We start from the raw sequence: 22,253 nt of genomic DNA, 5'->3' as shown, positions 1-22,253 counted from the left end.
GGATGACGTTATTTACATGGTTGCAGACTACTTCTGCAGTTATCTCCCTCCCAGATATGCTTCCCTCTCACTGTCTCTACTACTGTATTCTGTGCACCCATAATGAAGAGAAAACTCCCAATTATGCCAACTAAATTATCCACTTTGAAATATAAATTAAGAGAGACATCCTGCGGACAGTCAATCCCAGGTTCTCAGGGACCTTTCCTGTAAACTGCATCCCTTTGATGTCTCCTTCAGGCGCAGCATAGTCTGCGCTAGGGATCTCCTGGCCCTTTTCGGCTCTGGGGCTGGGCTTCAACGGCTGCATCCCTGGGCTGCCTCTGGCAAAAGGCTCCGGGGCTGTGGAGCAGACTGCCCAGAGCTGTTCCTACCAGGAAAACCAGCGAGCCCACCAGGTTTTGCTGTTTGTGGCACAGCCCAGCCTCCTGAGCACCTGCATCCCAAGGCCAAAGCCTGGGAGGCTGGTGGACCCATGGCTCTGTGAACAGTATCTCAGGAGCTTTGCTTGGATGGGAGCTCTGGGCAGGATGGCGTTCTGGCTCCATCTGCCATCCGATCCATCTGATCACCATCTGCCTTAAATTTGGGAAAGCTGTCCAGGCCCCGGTGTAAGTCTCCACGACCTCCCTGGTTCTGCGGCAGCCTGGAGCTCAGACATCAGGAGAAAGGGATGTCTTCAGCTCCAGGTGGGTGCCCGGAGCCCTGAGCACATCTCCCTCCTCCTGGGGCTTGGGCTGCCTGGGCCCAGGGCCAGCTTTGACAGTGCAGCTGCCTGGCCTTGAATCAAAGAGCTGTTTGAGAACAAGCTGTGAGGAGCCTTGGCGGGGACTCACTCCCCTTATCTCAGGAACCGCTTGCAAGCAGGGCTCTTGTCCTTAGTCTCTGCCTGAGCTACATTGCAGCTATCCCTGTGCTTGGCCGTGTAACTCACCAGTCTGCACCCTGACGTGACCTGGGACGTGCCTCATCACTACGGTCTTGTCTGGTGATTGAGTTTTTGACCGACCATCACCCAACCAAGCTCTTCTTGCTCGGGTACCGTGGCAGCAGGCCCTTGTCGATGAAGCCCCTGCCCACCTTGCTGTCACCCTCAGCCCCAGCTCACCTTCTTGTGTGGAGCTGCCCGACAGTGGGAAACAGCAGAAGATGAGGAACCGGTGTGTACTTACTCCGGGGTTTCTTGTCAGAATAGCGGAGGAGGAAAGCGATGCTCTGTCCCAGGAGAAGCTTCCCCTAATTCTCCTCCTGGTCAAAGTGTGGACAAAGATGCTGAGAAAGCAACTTGGCTCAGAGTGAACACAGAGGGCCTATGACTAACCAGAGGCTTTACGGTTCCTCCTTCACTAACAACATCCCCCAGATTCTGGAAACGCTAGCAGACCAGCCAGCTGCTCCCCCAATGCTTCTGTTCCTGGTCTGCAGATAATGAGGCATTTATAAATCCCGACCCTGGGCTGTTCACTGGTTCTTCCAAAGCCAGCCTCACGCCAGCTCCTTCACCAGCTCTTTGTGTTGCCCCTAGAAGCGACTTCTGCCAGCAGCAAGGGCAGCTCTCTGGGACTGGTCCTGGCACAGACATACTGAGGAGGGACCTCATGTCCCTGAGCCCTGTACCTGCCCACGCACCTTCTGACAGCCCGGTGGAGCTGCCTGTTTTTGCCAAGTGCCATTGACCGTGCTGCTGCCTGTGGGTAGCGGGATATGGTGCACCGCTGCAAAGAGGTCTTTGAGACTGCCAGGTCCATCGGTACGCTGCTGAAGGACTGGGAAAGGACATCGGAGAGCCAAATTTGATGAGGTCCCTAGCCCCACTGTAGTCAGGGCAGGGTTTCCTTGTGTGCACCATCCTAGCCTGTGGCTGGAGTTTTCTGCCAAACGAGCAGCTGTTTTCACCCCAGACTGGAGCTGCCTCCAGGGTGGGTGACTGGAGAACCCAGACCCTGGCGTGAAAGGGGCAAAACAGCAACAGGACAGTCTGGTGACACCCATAACCTACTGCTTTGAAACTGGAGGAACACACTGTACCCTGAGAGTATTTGGGTGCCAAATTCATAGTGATGTGGTTCACTGAGCACTAACTCTCTGCTGTAAATATAAGGGCTATTGTGGGTCAGACCAAAAGCCTGTCTTATTCAGTATTGCATCTCCGACAGTCACCAGTAAACAGATGTCTTAAGAAAAGCATAAGAACTGGAAAAAAAAGCAATGCTTCCCCCAGCACTTTCCCAGCTTCCAACCATTTTCAGATTAGGGGTTTCCTGACCTGGGGGTGTGGATCTTTGTACACAGCAACCTTCCATGGGCTTCTCTTCGGTGGACCTATCTCATCTCTCCTTGGGCGCGTTACCTCTTAGCATCCATGGTATTTGATGGCAGCCTTTGACACAGCTGGAGTCTTTACCAGGATTTACCTCACACTCATTACTAAGCCTTAGTTACCATGAGGGAAGAACATAACTATTTTCCTATGAAGACAAATTTTCACTTCAATGATGGAGAGAAGTGCAAACATGCATTAATAGTCTCACTGAAACGATACATGTATCTTGAGGGAAAATGAGTGTCAAAGGCATTGTTTGTAGGGGACTTTGCCTTTAGTTTACTTACGCGTTACTCATCCCTTTTTGTCAGGGAGCAACACCCGACGAGACGCTGCTCAGCCGGTTGCTGGAAAGCTATACGTACCGTGGGGACAGCTGCAGATGATCCAGGCAGGGACCCCGGCTGCGCACGTGTCTGAGCCTGCGCCAGTCACGCTGCCTCTAACAGACACGAGAAAGCAAGGCATGAAAGTTAACGTCTGCTGGGAGTTAGGGAGCACAAAAGCAGCGGCAAATTTTGCAGGAAAAAGCTTTCTCTCGCTCTGCCATGCCAACGGTAATACGCAGTTACAGCTGTCGTGCAGCCCAAGTCAGAGATGCTTAGGCGTCCCGTTCTGAGATGGGCAAGCAAGGCGCAAGACCCGTGAGTGGTTTCGGTTAGCTTAATGGCTTTAGTAACAATCCTTGTACCTTTCTGTGATTACAAGTTGCACGGTTTTACAGACTGCTCTTGACAGGTGGTTTGTAGCCAAGTCAGCAGCGGTGCTTTGAGATGACACCGACTTGCCAGCTGCCCTGCTGCTCTGCTGGGGAGGCATCCACACCTTCTCCACCCCACAGGTCTTGGCTTCAGCTGCTCGTGGCTGTGAACAGAGAGACTGGGGAGCTGACACATGTTTTATTTGCCTCTCCTGCCTCGCCTTCTAACATCCACTAGCAGGGTGGGACTGACAACAGGTAGCATCTTAAAGCACTGCACCTAAATCTCCCCAATCCTTCTTGGAGGGACTGCCAGCAAGAGCATGACTCAGGTTCATTACATTTCTTTTACATGCTGGTTTTCTTGCAGCTGTATTGACTGGTGGATACAGACAAAATCACGGACTGCAAAAGAACAAGTGACTGGCTACCACAAGGTGAGTGGCCTCTGACTCTGGAGCTGCAGGTGGGTTCCTGAGCTGATGGCATGCACTTCCCAAAATATGGCAACGTCACCTGCCGGGTTCATTTTGTTTTGCTGAAGCCAACAGGTCGTCTCAGAAACAAGCACAGCTCAACTCTGTTCAGTAATGGGACACCCAAAGAGTTGTTACTGTCCCACATCTTTGAATTATGAAAGATCTTTCCTCCCCAAAGCTCTTTAAGCCATGAAGTTTATGTTGTTGGGGCACTGAAGGCACACCTCCCCCCCCCAATCTCGCTGGCCTTGACCAGCCTCTTTTCCTCCCCTTCACTCCGTCCCATCACCCCATTTCAGCCCAGCCAGGACATCAGCCTGCGCACCCAGGCCAGGGCTGTGGTGGAGCTGGAGACCAGCACCGCTGCAGTGTCGCTGGGGCAGGGGGCTGAAATGGAGTGCGGGGAGGCTGCTCAGTAAATCCCCTTGGTGTGCTCATGGCCCTGACATACATCTTCCAGGTCTTGGTGACAAGAACACATTGATATGAAGCTCATACTGTGAGGAAGAATGGTTACCTGGAACCACATGGTTCGTTCAGTTTTCAAAGTAGCAAAGTACTCGTTCCTTGTGTTTTAGTAGTGTCTGTTAATTACAGTGCCAAAAAGTAGTATTTGCTTAACTACATCAAAATGTTTTCTCTCCGAGTACATGCAAGTTTAATTATCTAGTCAAGAGCTCCACCAAGAAGCTTTATTCAGGCAGTAAAACTAATCAAACTTCCATGTAGCTCTGTCTAAGAGGCGTTCAATTCCTGAGTGTCTACTAAGGCTAATGAAATGCTCTATAGAAACCCTGAAAGGCTGGTATCGTGGATAGGAAGAAATGGGAAAGAAAAGACATTGCTGCCATTGTGTCTATAAATCGTATCTAGTGGAATGGGTATAGATTTATGGATTGGTAAATTGAGTTGTCCCAGTTTGGAGACACTCCATTTTTTTATTTGCAACTTTTCCTTTTACCTCACAGGTTAAAGGATGGAGCTGAACAAAGCTCTTTTGTTCGTGGTAATGGCGAGCAACTCCTCCAGAGGATAACTGCAACACCCCTGCCTGGCTGGGATCGGATCAGCATTGCTCTGATGTCCTACCAGGCCTGAGTAAGCCACAGCTGGCAGCTACGGCCACCTTTACTGGCGGGTAAAACAAAGTTCTCAGCTACTGAATCTGCTTTAGCAGCTCTCTTGAGGACAGCTGGACAGCTGGATCCAATTCTCCTTCAAATGGCAAGCGCCAGGGCCTAGGAGCCATCTCTGACATTAGCGATCTTGACAAACACCAGCCACATCGGTCGTGCCATTTGGGCTTTGCTGCTCCTGGCTCCTTCTTCTCTTCCACTGCTAGCCATAATGGTGCAGCACACCCAGACAAAGCCATTGGGAAAAGGCACAGAGCGATGTGCACCGGGAGCCGAAACTACTTGGATACGAGAGGGATGGAAATGCTACACTGATCCCTCAGATAAGAACATTTGGCACGCAGCTGAACGACAGTGAAGAGCATTAGTCTTCCAGATTTTTATTCATCTCCATCAGGCTGCAAGCCTTGTTTTGCCAGAACTGTGAGTTACAAGTTACAGTGATTTGAATGATATAAAGAGGGGCTGGGGGAAGGCAATTAAAAAGCCGAGCTGTCAATTAAGAGGGAGAGACTCTGAAAGAGGTCTGTGAAAAGCTTATATATAGCTATAAGGGCCTGTTGCAGAACCTGAAGTAGTTTAAGATGAGCTGGATATGAACATTACATGTTTTCGTTATTTTGGGGTTTGGGTTTTCATGGATACTTTTCTTCCAAAGAAATAATACTCTGCTTTATGGAAGGTGTTAGATCGCTGCTTACCCATGTACAATTACCTTATCTCACCCCTCCCCCCCCCTGTTTTCTAGCCTGGAAATACTAGGTGAGACTTTGAGGCACTCTATTTGACCCAACCGGCTGTGCCCAGGCTGCTATCGGTCTGGAGGTCCTGGGTCTGTTTGCGGTGTATACAACTACCACCACAGCTGCACTAATGACTTTGGGGGGGAGGGGATTGCAGTAATTTTGACAGTTTGGGGACAATTTGTTGGGCTGGCAGAGACCATTTGTGCCCTGCGTTACGGTAGGTACAAAACCCCAGGGGACGCACACGGCTACCGTCTGTGCGCGCGAAGGGCGGGCTCGCGAAAGCGCCGGATTTGCTTTCAAGGTTCGGGCTTGCTTGCCCGGGCAGGCGAGCCGGAGGAGACTCAGGCCTTCCCCGAAACACCTGGATTTGCGAGAGGCTCGCCGCGCAGCCTTTCCCCGGGCGACACACGGCGACGCGAGGAGCAGATCTCCGACGTATCTCCTGGCTGATGAGGCCGCGAACCGCGCCGGCTGGGGTCACCTCACGCTGCATTTGTGGGACAAAACCGCTGCTAAGGAGGGCGCGGGGGCTCAGGGACAGAGCCCACCGCAGCCATCCTGTCAGCGTGGCTCCCCATGAGGCAGGCGAGGCCCTCGGTCCCCCCCCCCTCAGAACTACGAATCCATGGAGGAGGGGAGGCGGGCCCCGCCGCTCAGGCCTTTCCCCCGTTTCCCTCAGCCCGGTAACGTTCAGCGTGGAGCTGGAATCCCCTCAGCGGGACCCTCGCAAGCCGCGGGGACGAGGCGCGAAGCCGGCGGCGTCCCTTCCCGCCCGCTCCACGTGGGAGGCCGCCGCCCGCCGGGACTACACCTCCCAGAATGCAACGCGGCGGCGGGGAGTGACTCCCGCAAGGAGTCGTTACGCGGGGCGGGGCTAGGCGCGGACCACGCCGCCCATTGGCGGAGCCAGGCGGGGACCGCACCGCCCATTGGCGGAGCCCGCCCCGCCGCGTCGCGTCGCGGCCGCTCCCTCAGTCACTCAGCAACGGCGCGATCGCTCGCTCGCTCTCTCTCCCCCCCCCCCCCGCCCCTCCCTCCTCCTCGCGCTCGTCACGGAGCGTCCCGCTTCCCCCCGCCCCCCCCCCCCCTCGCGCGAGCCGCCGCCGCCGCTGCGAGCCGCCTCACAGGAACCGGGAGCCGCCGCCTCCGCCATGGCCGAGAACGCCGCCGCCGGCCTGGAGAACCACCGTATTAAAAGCTTCAAGAATAAAGGCCGCGACGTGGAGGTAGGTGACGGAGGGGCGCGGCGGGGGCTCCGGCCCGGCCCGGCCTCCGCCTCCGGCAAGAGCGAGAGGAGGGGCCGGGGCCGGGGCCGGGGCTGGGGCCGGGGCCGGGGCCTGGTCGCGCTCGCGGTGCCGCCGGCGGGAAGGAGGCGGGGAGCGGCCGGGGAAAAGGCCCGCGGGGGTGGTTTTTTCGTTTTTGGTTTTTTTTTTTTTTCCCTTTTTTTTTTTTTTTTTTTTCTCCTCCGTCATGCGGGCGCGGCCGGCGGGGGGCGGCGGTGAGGGGAGGGGGGGGGAAGGGTTGGCGCGGTCCCGGCGGGAGGCGTACGGGCCTTCCCCCCGCGGCACCCCTCTCCGCCGTTTCTCCCGTGGACCGGCGGTCGTAGCCGGGCAGGGCCGGTGGGATGCGCCGCCGCCCCCTCCTCCCCGTTCTCCCACCCCGGCTGCCTGCCTGCCCCCTCCTGCCTCCTCCCCCGTGCTCGGGGCTCCGAGGGGGTGGACAATGGTGCCGGCCGCCTTTTGTGCCGGTCCCTCCGGGCGGTAATAGCCCTTCCGCCGGGGCGGGGGGGGCTGCCCTGCCCGTGTCGTGTCCCACCCCCCCCGCCCTGCCGCTGCCGCAGACGGAGGCCTGTGCCGGTGGTAGGGGCCGCTCCCACGCTCGGAGGAGCCTTTTCCCAGCGTACTGTGCTGGCCCATCTTGCTCCCTGTACTGCCTTAAATCAACCTTTTTTGGGTTGCCCCCCCCCCCCGCCTCCTTTTTTTAAAAATGCTGGTAGGCACACAAGTAATCTTCTGCTGTGCGGCTCCATCTAAATCGGGAAGGAGTGTGGTGCTTCCTAAGGCTAATGGGGTAGTAGTTTACTCCCCCCCCCCGAATTTCAGTGAGGCTGGGTGATTAGAAGCTTATTCCCTTGAGGTATTCCGAAGGTCTTCTGAATCCGTGTGTCATTAGCGGGGACATCTTCAATTCTAGTCGCAACCGAACAGGGAGGAAACCCCAAATCCTGCGTTTAAGTTCCTGTAATAGGAAAGGAAGGGGGAGGGAGTCGTTCTGAAATCAGGCTAGGGTTGAAATTGGATTAGGATTTGCTAGAGTGAAAACCTAAATATGCGTCAGATTATTTCGACTTCACCTGAGGGTGTTTTCCATGTTTCTGTTGATTTCATCATTTAAATTCACTTCTGTAATCAGTAGGGCTGGAATTTTAGTCCTTTGAAAGCACTGTTTTGTGTTTTAGGAGAATTCACACCTCTGCTGCTATTGTTTGGGTGGAGACAATTTTATGCAGGTCAGGCTTAGCAGCAGCAGTGTCTTTAAGATGACATTCACGGTGTAAATTAATCTTTATCTTAATTTTTGTTTAACTTGGGGACAGTGAATCTTTCTTGCAGAAAATATCGTATGTAGAGAGTATGATAACTTCAACACTTCTGGCTAACATTAGTAAATGTTAGAAAGTAACTAAAAATTGCCCATCCTTCTGTTTAGCAGTTGCTTTTCAGGGTAAGGAGGAGGCGTGGTGGGTTTCTTTTTCCCCTTCTCATCCAGTGAGACTCTTCCTGCGGCTCCTCATTCATTTTGTCCTTGTCTCATCTCCCTGTATTGGTTACTGGCTTTGTTGCTGCTTTCTCAGTCACTGGCCTGAATCCATCAGAGCTATAAACAGGGAAAGGTTAGGTATGTTCATGCCTAGTGTGAACTGATCTGTCATCCATACTTGCTTATATTATAGCATGCCAGAGACTAGGGGAATTAAATATCTGCCTCCGTGGGGGGGAAGAAGGGAACTGACTGCCTAAGCTTTACTGAAATTAGTTGTACCAGACCAGCTAAGGTAAGCTTAGCTCTCATTTCCTCCCAAAGGGGAGTAATTATTTTGGAACAGGGTATTTGCTGTTACAGAGAAGTATATCCTCTAGGGTTATCTTCCAGTGTGCTGACTGACTTCCTTTTGTGGCTGAGCCTAAGACTGTTTGGTAGATAGCTCCAAAAATGTTAACGTGGTTAAAGCTTTCATCCACGCCTTTGAAAAGGGTTAAAATCTAAGCAACATCTTTCTTTTGGGGGCAACAAACAGATGAAACGCAGAAGTATGTAAAAGTTGTATACCCATGGAGGTACGCTAAAATGAAATTTAGATTCATTTAAAGGACTGTAAAAGATTAGAAATGTGTCAGCATCTTTCAGAACAACTTAATTTGTATTAAATGTCTGAAATTTTGTACTACACCTCCTTTTTGATTCTTTTCTGATCATGGTGCTTACTTAAAAGTTCGTGTTAGAAGTACCCTTCTAAGTAAACTTTATCTAACTTAAGCCTCTAGAAGTAAAACAATGTAAGTTGAGTTTATAGTGGAGAATGAAGGAGCACAGCAGTGCTGTATAATTGCCATTACTTACTGTGCTTCTCTTGAGATACTGGTACACAGACTGACGTGCTGATTGGACAGTTTGTCTGTATTTAGTGAAAGTTATCAGTTCTCCACAAAATGTTTCTTTTCTAAGTCAAATGTTATACGTAATTCCCAGCTGTCAGCAATTTAATACACTTGTTTTGGGCCCTGTGCTGCGATAAGGAGTTTCACGTAGAGATCCTGCCTCCAATTTTCTGTCCTTAACTTTGTAAACAAGGAGGCATCAGTGCTATCTGTCATTGGCATTGATCTGCATCAACACATTTTGTCAAATTCCACCAAAGAGAAAATAAGTGGTCAGGATGATGGAATAATAAATCATGGTCTGATATCTAGATTACGTCCTTTGGAAAATCTTACATCCTTTGGAAAATCTAAAATACTCAAAGCTATACGCTCTCAAGTTTGGTTTGAAAACAGTGGTGTTTGAGTCACCTTCTGCCTGGGGACAGTCACTGCCTTTGAACTCATCAGACTTGAATACATTCTTTAGTAATCTTGCTTTGGCTTCTAATAAATACTGATGAGTTATTATTGATCCCCTCTGGGTACAGACTCTTCTGGCAGACCAAAATACTTACTCCTTTAATTTGTAGTTAACTCTCATTTTATTACTGGGTTTGCTAGGCCATATAATTGTCTTTGCTTTTTGTTAATGCAACTTTAAGGGAAACAAAAGATGAGTAAGTACTTTTGTTTTATGTTAAGACAGACCTCACTACCCCATGTAACTTCTCACTATGCTCCTTTTCTAAGAGCAGAGAAACCGATCTGTTGAGCAGAAGTCAAAACTTCTGAATCCTTGACCTGCACAGGTTCACTCTACTTTTCCTAGTTTCAGGTTTGGGTGGAAGTTTCTTACCTTTTTGTTGGCTTCCTGTGTTTAGGAGGTAGAGTTGTGTATATAGAACTGGAATTCTGATTTTGAGGTATTAATACTTCCAAAAAGTATTTAGCCCCCAAAAGGGATAACAGCAAAACCAAATGCCAGAAGCAAAGTGTTACCCGCTTAATATGAGTTTGTGTTCTTGCTTTTATTAGTGAGACTCTTCTATTTTTATAGGTACTGACATGTGATTAGCAGCAGACAGAGCTAACCTGAACCTGCAGAGCTGAGTGATAAGGAGCCAAGACACTAGTGGTTTCATCTGGATGAACAACTGCCAGAACAGTTTCTCCTCACAACCTTCTCAATTTTATGTTCTCCAGAGATGGGAAAGGGGTTTTTAAATTGTCCCATATACGAAGAGAAAGCTTTCCTGTGTTGATCATAGGCAAGTAATCTTACGTCTCAGTGGGCTTCTAAATGTAAGGCACTGATTATTCCAATACAATTGAGGCTTTCAAGGACAAGATTAAACAGTTGCAATCACTTAATTTGTAATACCCCTTGTAACTGCTGTGTTTATTTGTTTATATTGACATCTAAGCTAGCCTAGCTTTTAGAAAACCAATTTTGAACATTCTGATTTTTCTGTTTGCAGTTCTTCGGCTTCATTCTTTGCCTAGTAACATCCTTATTAGACTTTTTTACTCCTCCAACTTCTTGGACTAGAAGTGTTACTTATTCTTTATTACGATAGCAGCCATGCATATGTTGGCTCACTATTCTGATGTTTAAGGTGACATATCAAACAATTCAGCCCATTTCTTTTTGTTGGCATTAGTCAGCATCACTGACTAAAACTGAGGAAAAATTCTTGATGAACGGAGATGTTATAATTTGTAGGGCTGTTGGCATGACTTACTGTTATTTTTGTGTGTGGTGCAATGAGACTATGTGGTCATGTAATTAGCAAAATGCATACTGGATCAAAAGTAAAGGTCCATGTGCGCTCATTAAAAAGAAAAAAAAAAAAACCAAACCCAAAAATCTAGTGAGGAGTTAGTGCATTATAACCTAAATAACTTTCTGTAAAAGCACTTTAATGATGGGGATTAAAATTTCCTTTTTGTATACTTGTCATACCCCTAATCATAAGTCAAAAGAACACAAGTCCTTGAACTTCTGTTCCTTAGGCCATAGGATTAACCTCTGGAGATTTGTTGAAGGCTATTTACCAAAGGGAGACATAGCCACTCTGTCATCTTTCACCTACTCCTGCTCTATTTGATTTTAAGCTTCAGAGGTCCTGGCCACTGATGTCTTTTCCACAGTTACAGTTTTTTGGGGGCAATTGTGTCACCTTTTGGTCTGTATCATCTTTGGGTCATCGAAGGATCCATTTTTATTCTGTACCTTCAGCATCCCAAACCCTGATGAGGCAGAGGAAGAAACTGGGCTTAGCCCAGATCTCCATCATCAGCTGTGGCAGCTTCAGTGTATTTACTGTTGCTGCTTTGCTAACAGTGTGGATCTAGTTATTGAGGATGCTTGAATTTGCTCACATTTTTCTGTCATGCTGCCATGATTTTTTTTGCAAGCAGAGGAATATCTTTCTGGGGAGGCCAAATCTGTACAGTCTCTGGGCGTCTTGAGAAAGGTATATGTTGACTTAAAGCCATGTTCCTGTCAAGTGTCAAAGGCTTATTGCAGTGGAGGTACCATAGCTGCGCGGTGTTAACGACCAGCTCATTTCTTGATGCTGTTCTCTGCATGGACTAGTGTCTTTGCTGTCTCCCTGTACTCTCCTCAGACACTACATGAAACAAACATGGCTTGTAGCAATCCCAGAAAGCCTGTTACTCCCAGCTACTTAGCAACAATCCAGTTTCTTTCAGGAGCTCACTTTTACAGATTGGTTGGCTTTCTGCCTTTCGCTTTGGTGGAACAGGAATGGATACTGGCAAAAGAAGGGCTGGGATGGAGTAGGGCTGTAACAGCTGATTTAGGTTGGTTTAAGGTATTGTGGACCTGCTGTCACGATAGCCTCACTGGCTTGGTGAATCTCAGTAGGTTAAGTGAAAACACAGGTGTCAGGTAGCTTCCTGTTGGGAACTGGATTTAGTATAAGACCCAATACTCTCATGCAGAGTTCCTAAGCTCTGATTCCTGCAGCTTCTTTATTACCCTTTCAGGCCGGTATATATACTCTTGGGAGAATACAGGTGTACATGTTTGTACCTTGGAAAGAATTACATGGGTAGGAAGTAAGAGGTGGATGTGGGAAGCCTCCTCATTTGCTATTGCTACAGAATTCTCCAAACTTTAGTTAGTCTGCAAGTAAATAGTACAATACTGTGAAATGTTTGTGACTATTGGCAGAAAACAAACACCTAATAAGTCCACTTAGATATGCTGCCTTGTATTTTCCTTGTGAGATTCAAAATCAATTAAATGTATTGCATTTTAAAAATGTTTAAAGATGCAGATACCTTAGGAAGTCATTGTTTATTTCAGAAATACCTGTGGAGAAAACAATTTGGAGATGGCATCTCATGATGAACGTAATCTTCGTAAGCTGATTGGGATCTGTGCTTGCTGTATTGAGGCCCAATTATTGCTGTTTGTTGTTGTGATATACCAAGCCTTCTGCTAATCTTCCTGTAATTGCAGAATTTGTTTTCCTTCATTCTTGTGTATTTCTAACACTACAGCAGTTGCACTGGTATCTCTAAACCTTCTTCTATTAAAGGATTGATTTTTAATTTGTAAACTGTCAAAGTTGTTAGCAGTGTAACTGTCTTACTAGTTTTAAGAGCTCTTTAACTATTTTTACATAAGTTCTTTGAGGCTTTCATAATATTTGTGCAGTTCCAGCACAAATCCAGGCAGGACGTTTTGTCTTCTAAAACTATGTTATCTGAAAAGACAGCGATTAGGAGGATGTACGAGCTACAAGTGACTGATCAGATTTGTATTTATTGTGGAATGGGAAGTGGAATGAGGCATCTAATTTATAAGATTAGGCTAGAAGAGGCAATGAACTTGTTGAAGCTGATGGGGCATGCCATCGAGCAGTAAAGACAAATTGCCAAGTGAACTCACTTGAAATGAAAAAGAAATGTAAAACCTATATATTTTCCAAGAATAGAGTCTATCAATTGTTTCCAAAATACCCAGCACTGTGAAACTCTGATACTGAATTGGTATTCCTGATTACTTCTGTAATAGCAGAAGCTGTGGGCTTTGCATTCCATTTCACAAAATTTGACATGGGTAGTCAAAAGAGCTAGTTTCTTCCAAAAAGTTAGTCCTGCATCAGAACTGTCTGAGCCTTGGAGTGAACTAGTTGCAAAGCTGTTCATGTTTCTTTAATTTTCTGCTCCCTTAGCTTCCTGAGCCAGCCCTTCATGTCTGGAGAAGACCAGTGCTGGCTCAAAGAGGTCAGTGTGGAGGGGAGAAGGTATATCTTGTCTAGTGCTATTTAACTGTTGGATTGTTATCCCTTCACAGTCAGATTGACACCCTTAAATCTGCTGGAGAAGCTCCATATCGTTTTTTCTGCGTCAGCTGACACTTGTCTCCTTTCTCAGGTTGAGCAAATGTTACAGTCAGTTTTAAATGTGGTTTTGTGTCTGTGTGTGTTTAATAAACACAACAGGTACAAAATAGGAATATATACTGTACGAATGGCTGCAGAACAGGAGGCAAAGTTAATGTCTTCCCCATTCAAAGACCTATTACTGAATGACTCATTTGCCTCATGTTCTGTCATGTCTGACCAGCTGAGGATCTCTTCTTGTGCATTTTTAACCTTGGTTGTTGTCAGATTCAGTAACAGGTGGACTTTGGAGGTAGTGGTAGAATAGGTGATTTGCAAAATCAACTTGGAGAAATGGCTTTCTCAGTTTGACTTGTTAGCCTTGATGGAAATGTATTTTAATGAGTGCTCAAGCCCCATTGCAAACTTGCTGGTGTGGAACATAGTCAAAGCTTGTCTGCATGAGGAGAAGGTGGTCAGACAGGGTGCTAAGGTGACTTGTGCCCAGGTTTTCAGAGATGTAATAAGGAATTCCTGGCCAGGTGCAGTGTGAGATTTCAGGTTTGCAGTTCTCAGGACGTCCTAGTCCTTGCCTTTTCTTAGTCAACTACAGTGTAAGTCAGAAAGTTGACGTTACTACGCAGAGAGACATTGTGTCTGTCTCTCAGGTAAGCTAAGGTCACCCTAACTGGCAGATACTGTCTTTGCATGCAGCTTTTTGGCATCAGGGTCTCTTAACTTCATTTCATGCACACAAATGTTAGATACAAAGTCAGTGGTAGTGATTTCTCTGCACCAAAAATCTGACTTGCAGCCAGATATAGAAGGCTTTCCACATCAAGATAGAATCCTGAAATGAGAGCGCCCTGCTAGGAGTCAGCAGGATCCTGTTAACCACTGTTTGTTGGGCGTGCAAGAAGAACATAGGCTGGTAACGGGTCGTGTTCATAACACCGAACAAACAGCAGTGAAGAGCAACCTTCCAGACAAGAAGAGACGTTTAAGGAGCTCTGATACAGGCAATTGATGAGACTGCACCTTTGAGCCCATCACAAGCTGCCAGTGGCAGTTCAGAATCTGGCAGTACCCTCTTCCTGTGCCCATTGCCTATAGTGGGCCATACCCCTATACCTCTGCGCTCAGTGTAACCTGTGTTTTGGTGGGCCCTATAGCTGTGAGGTTCAAAGGAGTTCTTATTGGTTCTTGTCCATCAAAACCACACCACTCTTGGTCTAAGCGACTTTGTAGGGCTAGCTGATACCCTTTTTATGGAAGGATGTATAAATTGGAATTTTGAGAAACTGAAGGTTTCTCTCAAGGAGAGAAGTATGATACCTAGAATGTTCAAATGGCAGAAACATGGAATCAGGGCTTATGTCACATTAAAAAGTGAGGTGGAAGCATCTAGAATTCATGATACTGAAATGATTAAATCAGAAGAGTTGCTGACAGGGTTCATAAAAGATCGTGGGATGTTGCTGGAGTGTATTTTCTAATTCCTAATGCTCCATCTTCTTCCTGGGTTGTCAGCTGGGTTTGTTGTTTTCTCTTGCAACTTGAGCAGAATGATCTCTTCATAGATTTAATTAGGCAGCTAGCACATGTTTAATCTTTTTTTGCCTTTTGATTATATCTTTCAAAAAATAGAAAAAAAAATCTGATTTCATTTGAGCCATGTAATATTATACCAAAAAAGCTTGCTGTGGTTGAATATAGACTAGCTGTCTAGGGACTTGATTTGTTTTTTTTCATGGCACCCTGTGAATGTACACAAATTGCAATTATTTTTTCCAGTTTTATAGATGGAATAATAGGAATTTTTTCCCTCACTTCACAGGGAGGTGCTTATAAATATATCATAGAATGATTGTCTGAGGTACTTTGATATCACAGTTGAAGACTTTAAGTATCTGGAAAGGGAGTGTCTTTGTTCAAACATAGATTGCACAAGAAGGTATCTGGCTAGTATTTAGCCTAGTAGGTTTTCTTTTTTTTTTCTTTTTTTTTTTTCTTCCTAGGGGACACTAGTATAAATATTTGGCAATCTTAAGAATGTCTGGTCATCTGTGGCATTTGCCCCAGAAGTCTGTGAGGCCTTTCCGACCAAACACTTCGCTTTGTAATTAGATTCTTGAAAGTGGTTATCTACAATTTTATAAAAGCTTTTACTTTCAAAAGAATTTATTTAAATCTTTATGCTGATCTAAAGATCAAAATTTTAGTCTGATGTTTGTACCTAGTTACCATGAACAGTCATTTTACTTTTGCTGTGCTGTTTTCTGTTTTCGTGTCCTGTACACAAGCGAAGATGGTATTTTGGCTGTGAAGTATGACATTAAAAGTGGTGGATTTGGTTTCTGGTAAAATCTGTTAGAAAAAACTGAAGCTATACCTCTGAATTGGGGTCTTCTAGACTATAGAAGAGGAAAGAGACTCATTTTCTTTTGCAATGGCAATCAAGTGTTCTGCTTGAATAGACAGGTCAGTGTACTTTCCCTCATTGGTAAGAGAATGGGAGGGACACTTGCTTAGAAATTGTAGGAGAGGACAGAGGTGGTGTCATTTCTTTGAGAGACCAAGGAGTTAGGTTGGTGCCTTGCTTGTTCTCCCTCAAGGACAGGATAAACTCCTGTTTCTAGGAGATTCTAAAGCATCTGCTACACTATTGGTGCAATACAGGAAAATAACAAATATCTTTTTAGTGTTCACACATCTGAATAGAAATCTGTGTACTGGCAAAAGCAGATTCCTGTAACACAAAAATGTATAAAACTTCAAATCCTTGTGTGTATTTAGAGTGTGTCAAGAAGCCTTAATCTTCTAACTTTTAAAAAAAGTATGAATAGGAATCACTTGTAATTAGGCTGTCTTGGTTATCCACTGTTCTTGGTGCTTATTTGCCATATCACAGTATTCAGATAAGGCAGGGCTGGCATCATTGTAAAATTCAGTATGCCCTTCTGTTTCCAAAAAGTACAGGTAAAGGAGAAATACTTGATACAGGTGTCCTTCAGACCAGTAGTTTCTTTTGGGCTGAGGCATAAATGACCAAACTCTACACTTAAGTTCTTCAAGGTGGGCCCTTGTCAAAGTGGAGATAGCAGTGGCTGCATCACTGCTCTTTGCAACACTGCATGGACAGGTTCCTTGCCCTGTTAGGACCACAGGACAAAACGAGTACTTTGAATTAGTTGGTGATTCTTGCTGCCTGCCTGTTGGTCTGCGGAGACCAACTGTTGTGCAGTGATGAGTTAGCTTGGGGTGCTGTGGGATTACCTGGAAACTTCAGTTTGACTAAAGGTGGAGCCCATATGGCTTCGTTGGGGTCTTTGGTCTGATGTCACTAAAGGTGTGATTAACAATGCTAAGATCTACATCTGAATGGAAATGCTGTAAAACTTTTGACTAGGTATAATGTCCTTGATTCACGCAACAGCAGTAACTGGATATCTACTAGCTTTTTCTGTCTTCCTTCCCCCACTTGAGTTTTGATGTTGAATAGAGAATTCTACCTCTTCCTTTATTCTGTATTAAACCAGCAGATAACGTGCTGACTGTATTCTGGACTGCTTTGTGTCCTTCAATATTGGTGCAGTTTGTGTTGAATGCAGCCAACTAAACTGCTTCAGGTCCAGTCTCCTGAGGATTGATATGTCTGTACTTGTAAACTGGGTAATTGGTATATGGAAATTAGAACATGAGTGCTCACATCTCACTTCTTTGCTGGTAGTAGCTCGACATGCAGGTTAAACAAATGCAGAGAGGATATCAGGACCTCAAAGAACATGCTTACAAAAGAGCTGGTAAGAAAGAAACTGAGCAATTGCTTTTCTGCCAACATCTTTTGGAGCAGTAGAAGTAGATAATGTGGATGGGAAGCTTTGCTTCCATAGGGCTTTCAGGTGAGTCAGCACCATGAGCAACAATAATTGGAGGCTTGTGGCTTTTCATATTGGCATGGCATGTCTGACTTCAATGAGTCATTATCCATCACTAAGTAAGAGTCACAGTGGATATCTCATGCATCCAGTTTGCTGAGACTAGCTAGGTTCAGATACTTGAATTATCTTGCCACAGACTGACTAACAAAAACCAGCTGGTATTCATTTTCGGGGCCCCAAACTGGGGATTTTAAGGGGAAAAAAAAAAAAAAAAAAAGTGGCAGCTCCAACTGCAAAAGAACTAGTTTTCATTCAGTGGCCTTTTTTTAACCCTGAGGAACACAAGTCCCAGACAGATTGTGGCATAAAATACAGTAGCGTAAATACTGCACTCTGCTTCTAATGTACCTACTACTGTGTTAAAGGTTACAAGCCAAAAGGAAACTTTATAGTATTAAGGTTATGCAGCACACAGAGAATCTGAACCAAGTTCTAATACTTTCTGCAAAATAATAGAATGTTTCCCTAAAAGAGGAGCAAATACCTTTCAGGTCAAAAAGTAATCAAATGAAATAAGACTCTTGTGGAGTCTCAGGTCAGGGTACAGGCACATTGTAAGTGTATTTGGCTGCTTTGGTAGATCTGTTGTACTGTGGAATCCATGCCCCCTGCCTGCATTTCTAACTGGGTCAGCATAATTTAATATGGAGCTGTGATAACAAAGCCAGAGGTGAAGTTGTTCTAACTTTGTAGTCTATATGACTGAAAAAAACATCACTGTTTTTCTTAGAAGGACAGTTGGAGCTTTATGGGAATACTTGGTAATTAGGTAAATATCAAAATTGGGTGTGGGGAAGAAGAGCCTGCCTAGAACATACACTGGGGAGAAAAAAAGGCTGGGTAATAATCCATGATGCTTGTAACTAAAGGAATAAACCTAGCAGGAAGGGTTAATTTTGACTAAACATTTGGTTCAGTTTGGCATGGATGTCAAATCTTTTTGCATGTCCTAAAGAAATAGAGAGGATCAGTGTGCACAGCGTCATTGGGTTTAGTTCTTTCAGTTGTGATTAAGTTGTTGCATTCAGACCATTGTGATGCTGTCCCAGAATTTTGATTTAGTAGTCCCAGAATTTTTGCTTTGTGTATTGTGATTTGCTTGCAATTCTTGGAATAAGCTATATGCACTTTGAAAGTGTGAACAGGTAGAACAGCAGCAGTATCACCTTCTATCAGTGTCCCTTTGTCTCTGTTTTTGGCTGAAGCCTGCTGTACCAAAAGAAGTAGAACAGTATCATCACTCTAAGCCTCAACTTTACACATACTAACAAATTATATTCCTATGGTAATATGGAATATTTAACTTCTAATGTTAACCAAAGATAGGCATCTGACAACCCTAATCATCTCAACTGTTGTATACAAACAAGCCCTTGATTTTTTTTTTTCTTCTGCCCAAACCCAGGCTTCTGCATTTTCATGTGCATTGCAGTATTTCACGCTTGTTAAAAGGTGTCAGAGAAGGAGTAAGGAAAAAAGGCTAGTAAAGCAATTTCTAGGGAAGAACAGTGTTTACTTCATCGATGCAAACACCTTCTCCTTTCACTGTATTGCTCCCACACCTATGTTGTAAAGTATTTAAACTATACTCTAGGGTATGCTCATATGCAAGAGGGGAGGTATTAGTTAATTCCAATCCAGCTGTTGGAACTGGTCCAGTTTTTTTCTTTCAGTTAGGCAGGTGGAAGTAGTCTGGAATTGACTTGCAAATGCTAGGCTCTTTGGGTACCCTGTATGTTTAATCAAGCTACTTTACTATCCCAGCTATGTATTCAGGGTACTCTTTCCTGTAAGCATGTATCTTCTGGTTTTCTGAGACCAGTTCCTGTAATGTTGAGAGGCAAGAGCAGAAATAAGGAATTTAAATGACCAGTTACCTTTCAATGAAGTTTGTAGATGCAGAGAAATTAGAATCAGTCAGTGAATTTGTTCTCTCTTTTTGACTTAATAGCTGAACTTTCAAAAGCAACTAAATGCACATCTTACTGAAGTTCCTGAAAACGTTATCTTTTGTATCCACAGAATAGCCAAATCTGATACTGGTGTGTGGTGTTCCTCTTGTCAAGGTGAGCCTGGCTTTCCCACTTCCATGGGCTAGCTGGAGGTGGATGCATGTTGGTTGGCCTGCAGATGAGCAGGGGTAGCCAGCTAGCTGCTTGTGGGGCAGCTGGCAGGCCAGCCGCGCTGGCAATATTGATATGCTGGCTGGCATTAAAACATCTGTTTCCTGCCTCTCCATCTCTGATGTTTTCTGGACTTGCTTCTGTTGCAATGGAATTGGTGTAAATGTGTTGATTAAAAGATGACACTCCTCAGGTATCCCACTTAATGAGGTGGCTAGTCTGGGTGAGCACCACACTGAGCTCCAGATCTCGTTGTTACAATGGTAGGTAGGTTTTTAGTCATTAAATGATGGTTATGCTTTAATCTTCCTTCTGACACAATTGGTATAACTAGAAATGGTTAAAATATTTAAAATTCATACCACTTACTGTTGCAGCATTTGATTGGGTTTTTTCTGTACAGAGAATGTATGTTATTAAACACCTTGTACGTGAAACTTCATTTTTAATTTCATTTGAGAAATCTTTATCCCAGCATAACAAAGGGAGTGTAATGACTTGAGCTTCTCACTAGTTGTATCATTCACACATTTAAATAGTTTTGGGTTTCTGATTTGTACTGTAACTGGGGATGAAGTAATCTTATCAAGTATCCAGAATTTCTTGTCTCTGGAAGTGATATACTTAAGGGACTTTAAAGTGCTTATAATCAATTAAGACTGATTTTCAGATATGAAGTAGAGATTTCAAATTAACAGAAACCCTAAGACTCGTTCCGATATTTCATTGTGAATGAGAACTAACTTGCATAAAGTAGTACCAATATTTTAAATCATTCTTTCATAAGTAGAAGGACTATTCTGACTGCTTTGTCTCAGATGTGATTTTGTCTTTTTGAATTAGCCTGAATTTTCACCTTGTAGTCTTGTATAACTTTGGTAGGGTTTGGGGTCCGTGTTCCCCCCTGCCCGGAAAAACACACTACATTATGTATTTGCTACAGAGGGTTTTGGAAAATGTTATCTTGTTGTGATGTATGTTAGACAGGTACAGCTGATTGATGTGGGATTCCTTGATATTTTTTTTTTTTTTCATTTACAGAAGTTACATGAGTTGCCTTTGCAGGTAGTTTAATCTATTATGCAGGTAAATGTTTTTTATGTTAAAGGCTGAACAAGCCGGAGAAGCTCGCTAGACTTAATTCTCTCCTTAGAATCTCAATGCTATTCAAAACTTCAAAGTAATCTTTTTTTGTTTGCCAAGAAGGTGTGCATGGGCTGTCTTAAGACATCAAGCAGGAGTGTTACAGCAGTAGTACTTGCTCTTTAACATGTAGTGAGGATCTTGTGCACTTTTGTATGGGGTATCACAAACGGTATTTGTGAAGTATGCGTAGCTGACCCAGAGGGTCCCAAACATTCAGTCACTTAAAAATAATTCTTTGAATGTCCTGGTGATAAGGGTTACTGTTATACTGATAATTCAGAGTTTCACAGGATTATCTTTAGCCATTGCTTTTTGATATCAAGAGTTTTATATATGGTTTTGTGTTCTGTCATAAACCAAGTATCAACTGAAAAATCAGGAAGACATTTCCCTTCTCCACGGGTGGCTCTGAAACTGAGCTTTGAGTTTCTTGTCAGTGGCTTGTTGGAAGAGAGATACCACAGCTGAAACACTGATCTGGTGAGGATGGCTGTATTCTGTGGAGCTTCTGCCCACTGAGTGTATCAAAGGCAGTTTTACAGGGACTCTGGGATTCTTTGAAGCCTTATTTTGGGCATTGACTTGAGGCTTGCTTTGTTTTCTAGGTCTAGTGTCTCTTAAATCTCTTGTCTTTTGTCAGCTTAGCGTATTTGTGTGTGAAACAAGGTTCCCTTGTGGCCCTTAACACACCAGCCCTAATGTGTGTAGTGATTTTCTTCATTGGCATATGAAATTAATTTCAGTTTTGATACTTTGAGGGAACTAGCGATTGTTTTACTTTTAAATGGAAGGTGTTACAGAGAGTCTTGGCATGTAATGCTTTGTATCTGGTGTTGGAAGAATATTCAGAAATTCAGGGTAGAAGCGAGAACACTGATTTATCTAACAGCATCTAGTACATCTTTTGGGTTTTTTTCTGGTTTATTTTATAAAATAAGAAACTGCCGAGGAACTTGAAATTAGAAATACTGCTGAACATCTACTTTTGACTTGTTGCAAGGCTTACAGTACTTGGTGCATTACTGTGGTTATGTCAGCCTGTCAAACACACTGGTAAGTAATTGTTCTTCACAGACGGTGAACAGGGGGGAAGAAATCTCTTGTTACAAAAGCATTAGGAACTTAAGTCTGACTTGATTCATGTGTAACAATGGAGATGTAATGTTGTAGCACAACTTGGTAAGTGTTGTATGTTCCTGTTTCTTAATAGTACATGCTGACTGATAGTTACTCCTTTACTTTCCGCACCTTGCATGTGGTGCATTAATACCCTTGTGTTTAGGAGCGGCCTCACAGTTCAGATTCTGCAGGAATAAACTGTTATAATTTCTGTGATTTGTGGGATTTTGCCTATGCCAAGTCTTCCCTTTCTGAGATTTGGAGTCTGATTTTTTTTTTTATTTATTTATTTTTTATTCAGTGAAACAGTTCAGATTTGTCTTGGGGGGTAGTTTTGAGATGTGCTGTTTCAGTGTGACATGAAGTGACTTGTTTGAGTACATTAAGCTGAGAAGTGACCATAGTCAGATGCTGTGGATGTCGAACACTGTATTAGATCCTTTGGTAACGTCTCACTAGGCTTCAACTAGTTTTGCATATACAGGCTTTAGCAGATGGTTGTCCTCCCAGCCTGAAAGCTGGTAATGAATCCATGGGG

At 44.8% G+C, this 22,253-nt stretch overlaps 1 protein-coding gene across 1 annotated transcript in view; it reads left to right on the top strand.

Annotated features, from left to right (window-relative positions):
• Nucleotides 1–6,483: 6,483 nt before the first annotated feature.
• Nucleotides 6,484–22,253, top strand: part of KPNA3 (karyopherin subunit alpha 3) — a 54,897-nt gene continuing 39,127 nt past the window's right edge. Inside the window, exon 1 of the mRNA XM_052786161.1 lies at nucleotides 6,484–6,613. Within this exon, the coding sequence (XP_052642121.1) occupies nucleotides 6,539–6,613 (75 nt within the window). The 5' untranslated portion in view covers nucleotides 6,484–6,538. The remainder of the gene's footprint in view (nucleotides 6,614–22,253) is intronic.

The sequence above is a fragment of the Harpia harpyja genome, chromosome 4 (genome assembly GCF_026419915.1).
Source record: "Harpia harpyja isolate bHarHar1 chromosome 4, bHarHar1 primary haplotype, whole genome shotgun sequence".
Lineage (NCBI taxonomy): Eukaryota > Metazoa > Chordata > Aves > Accipitriformes > Accipitridae > Harpia > Harpia harpyja.
The sequence above is the reverse complement of the archived record's forward strand: the minus strand, read 5'-3'. Positions and strand labels throughout refer to the sequence as shown.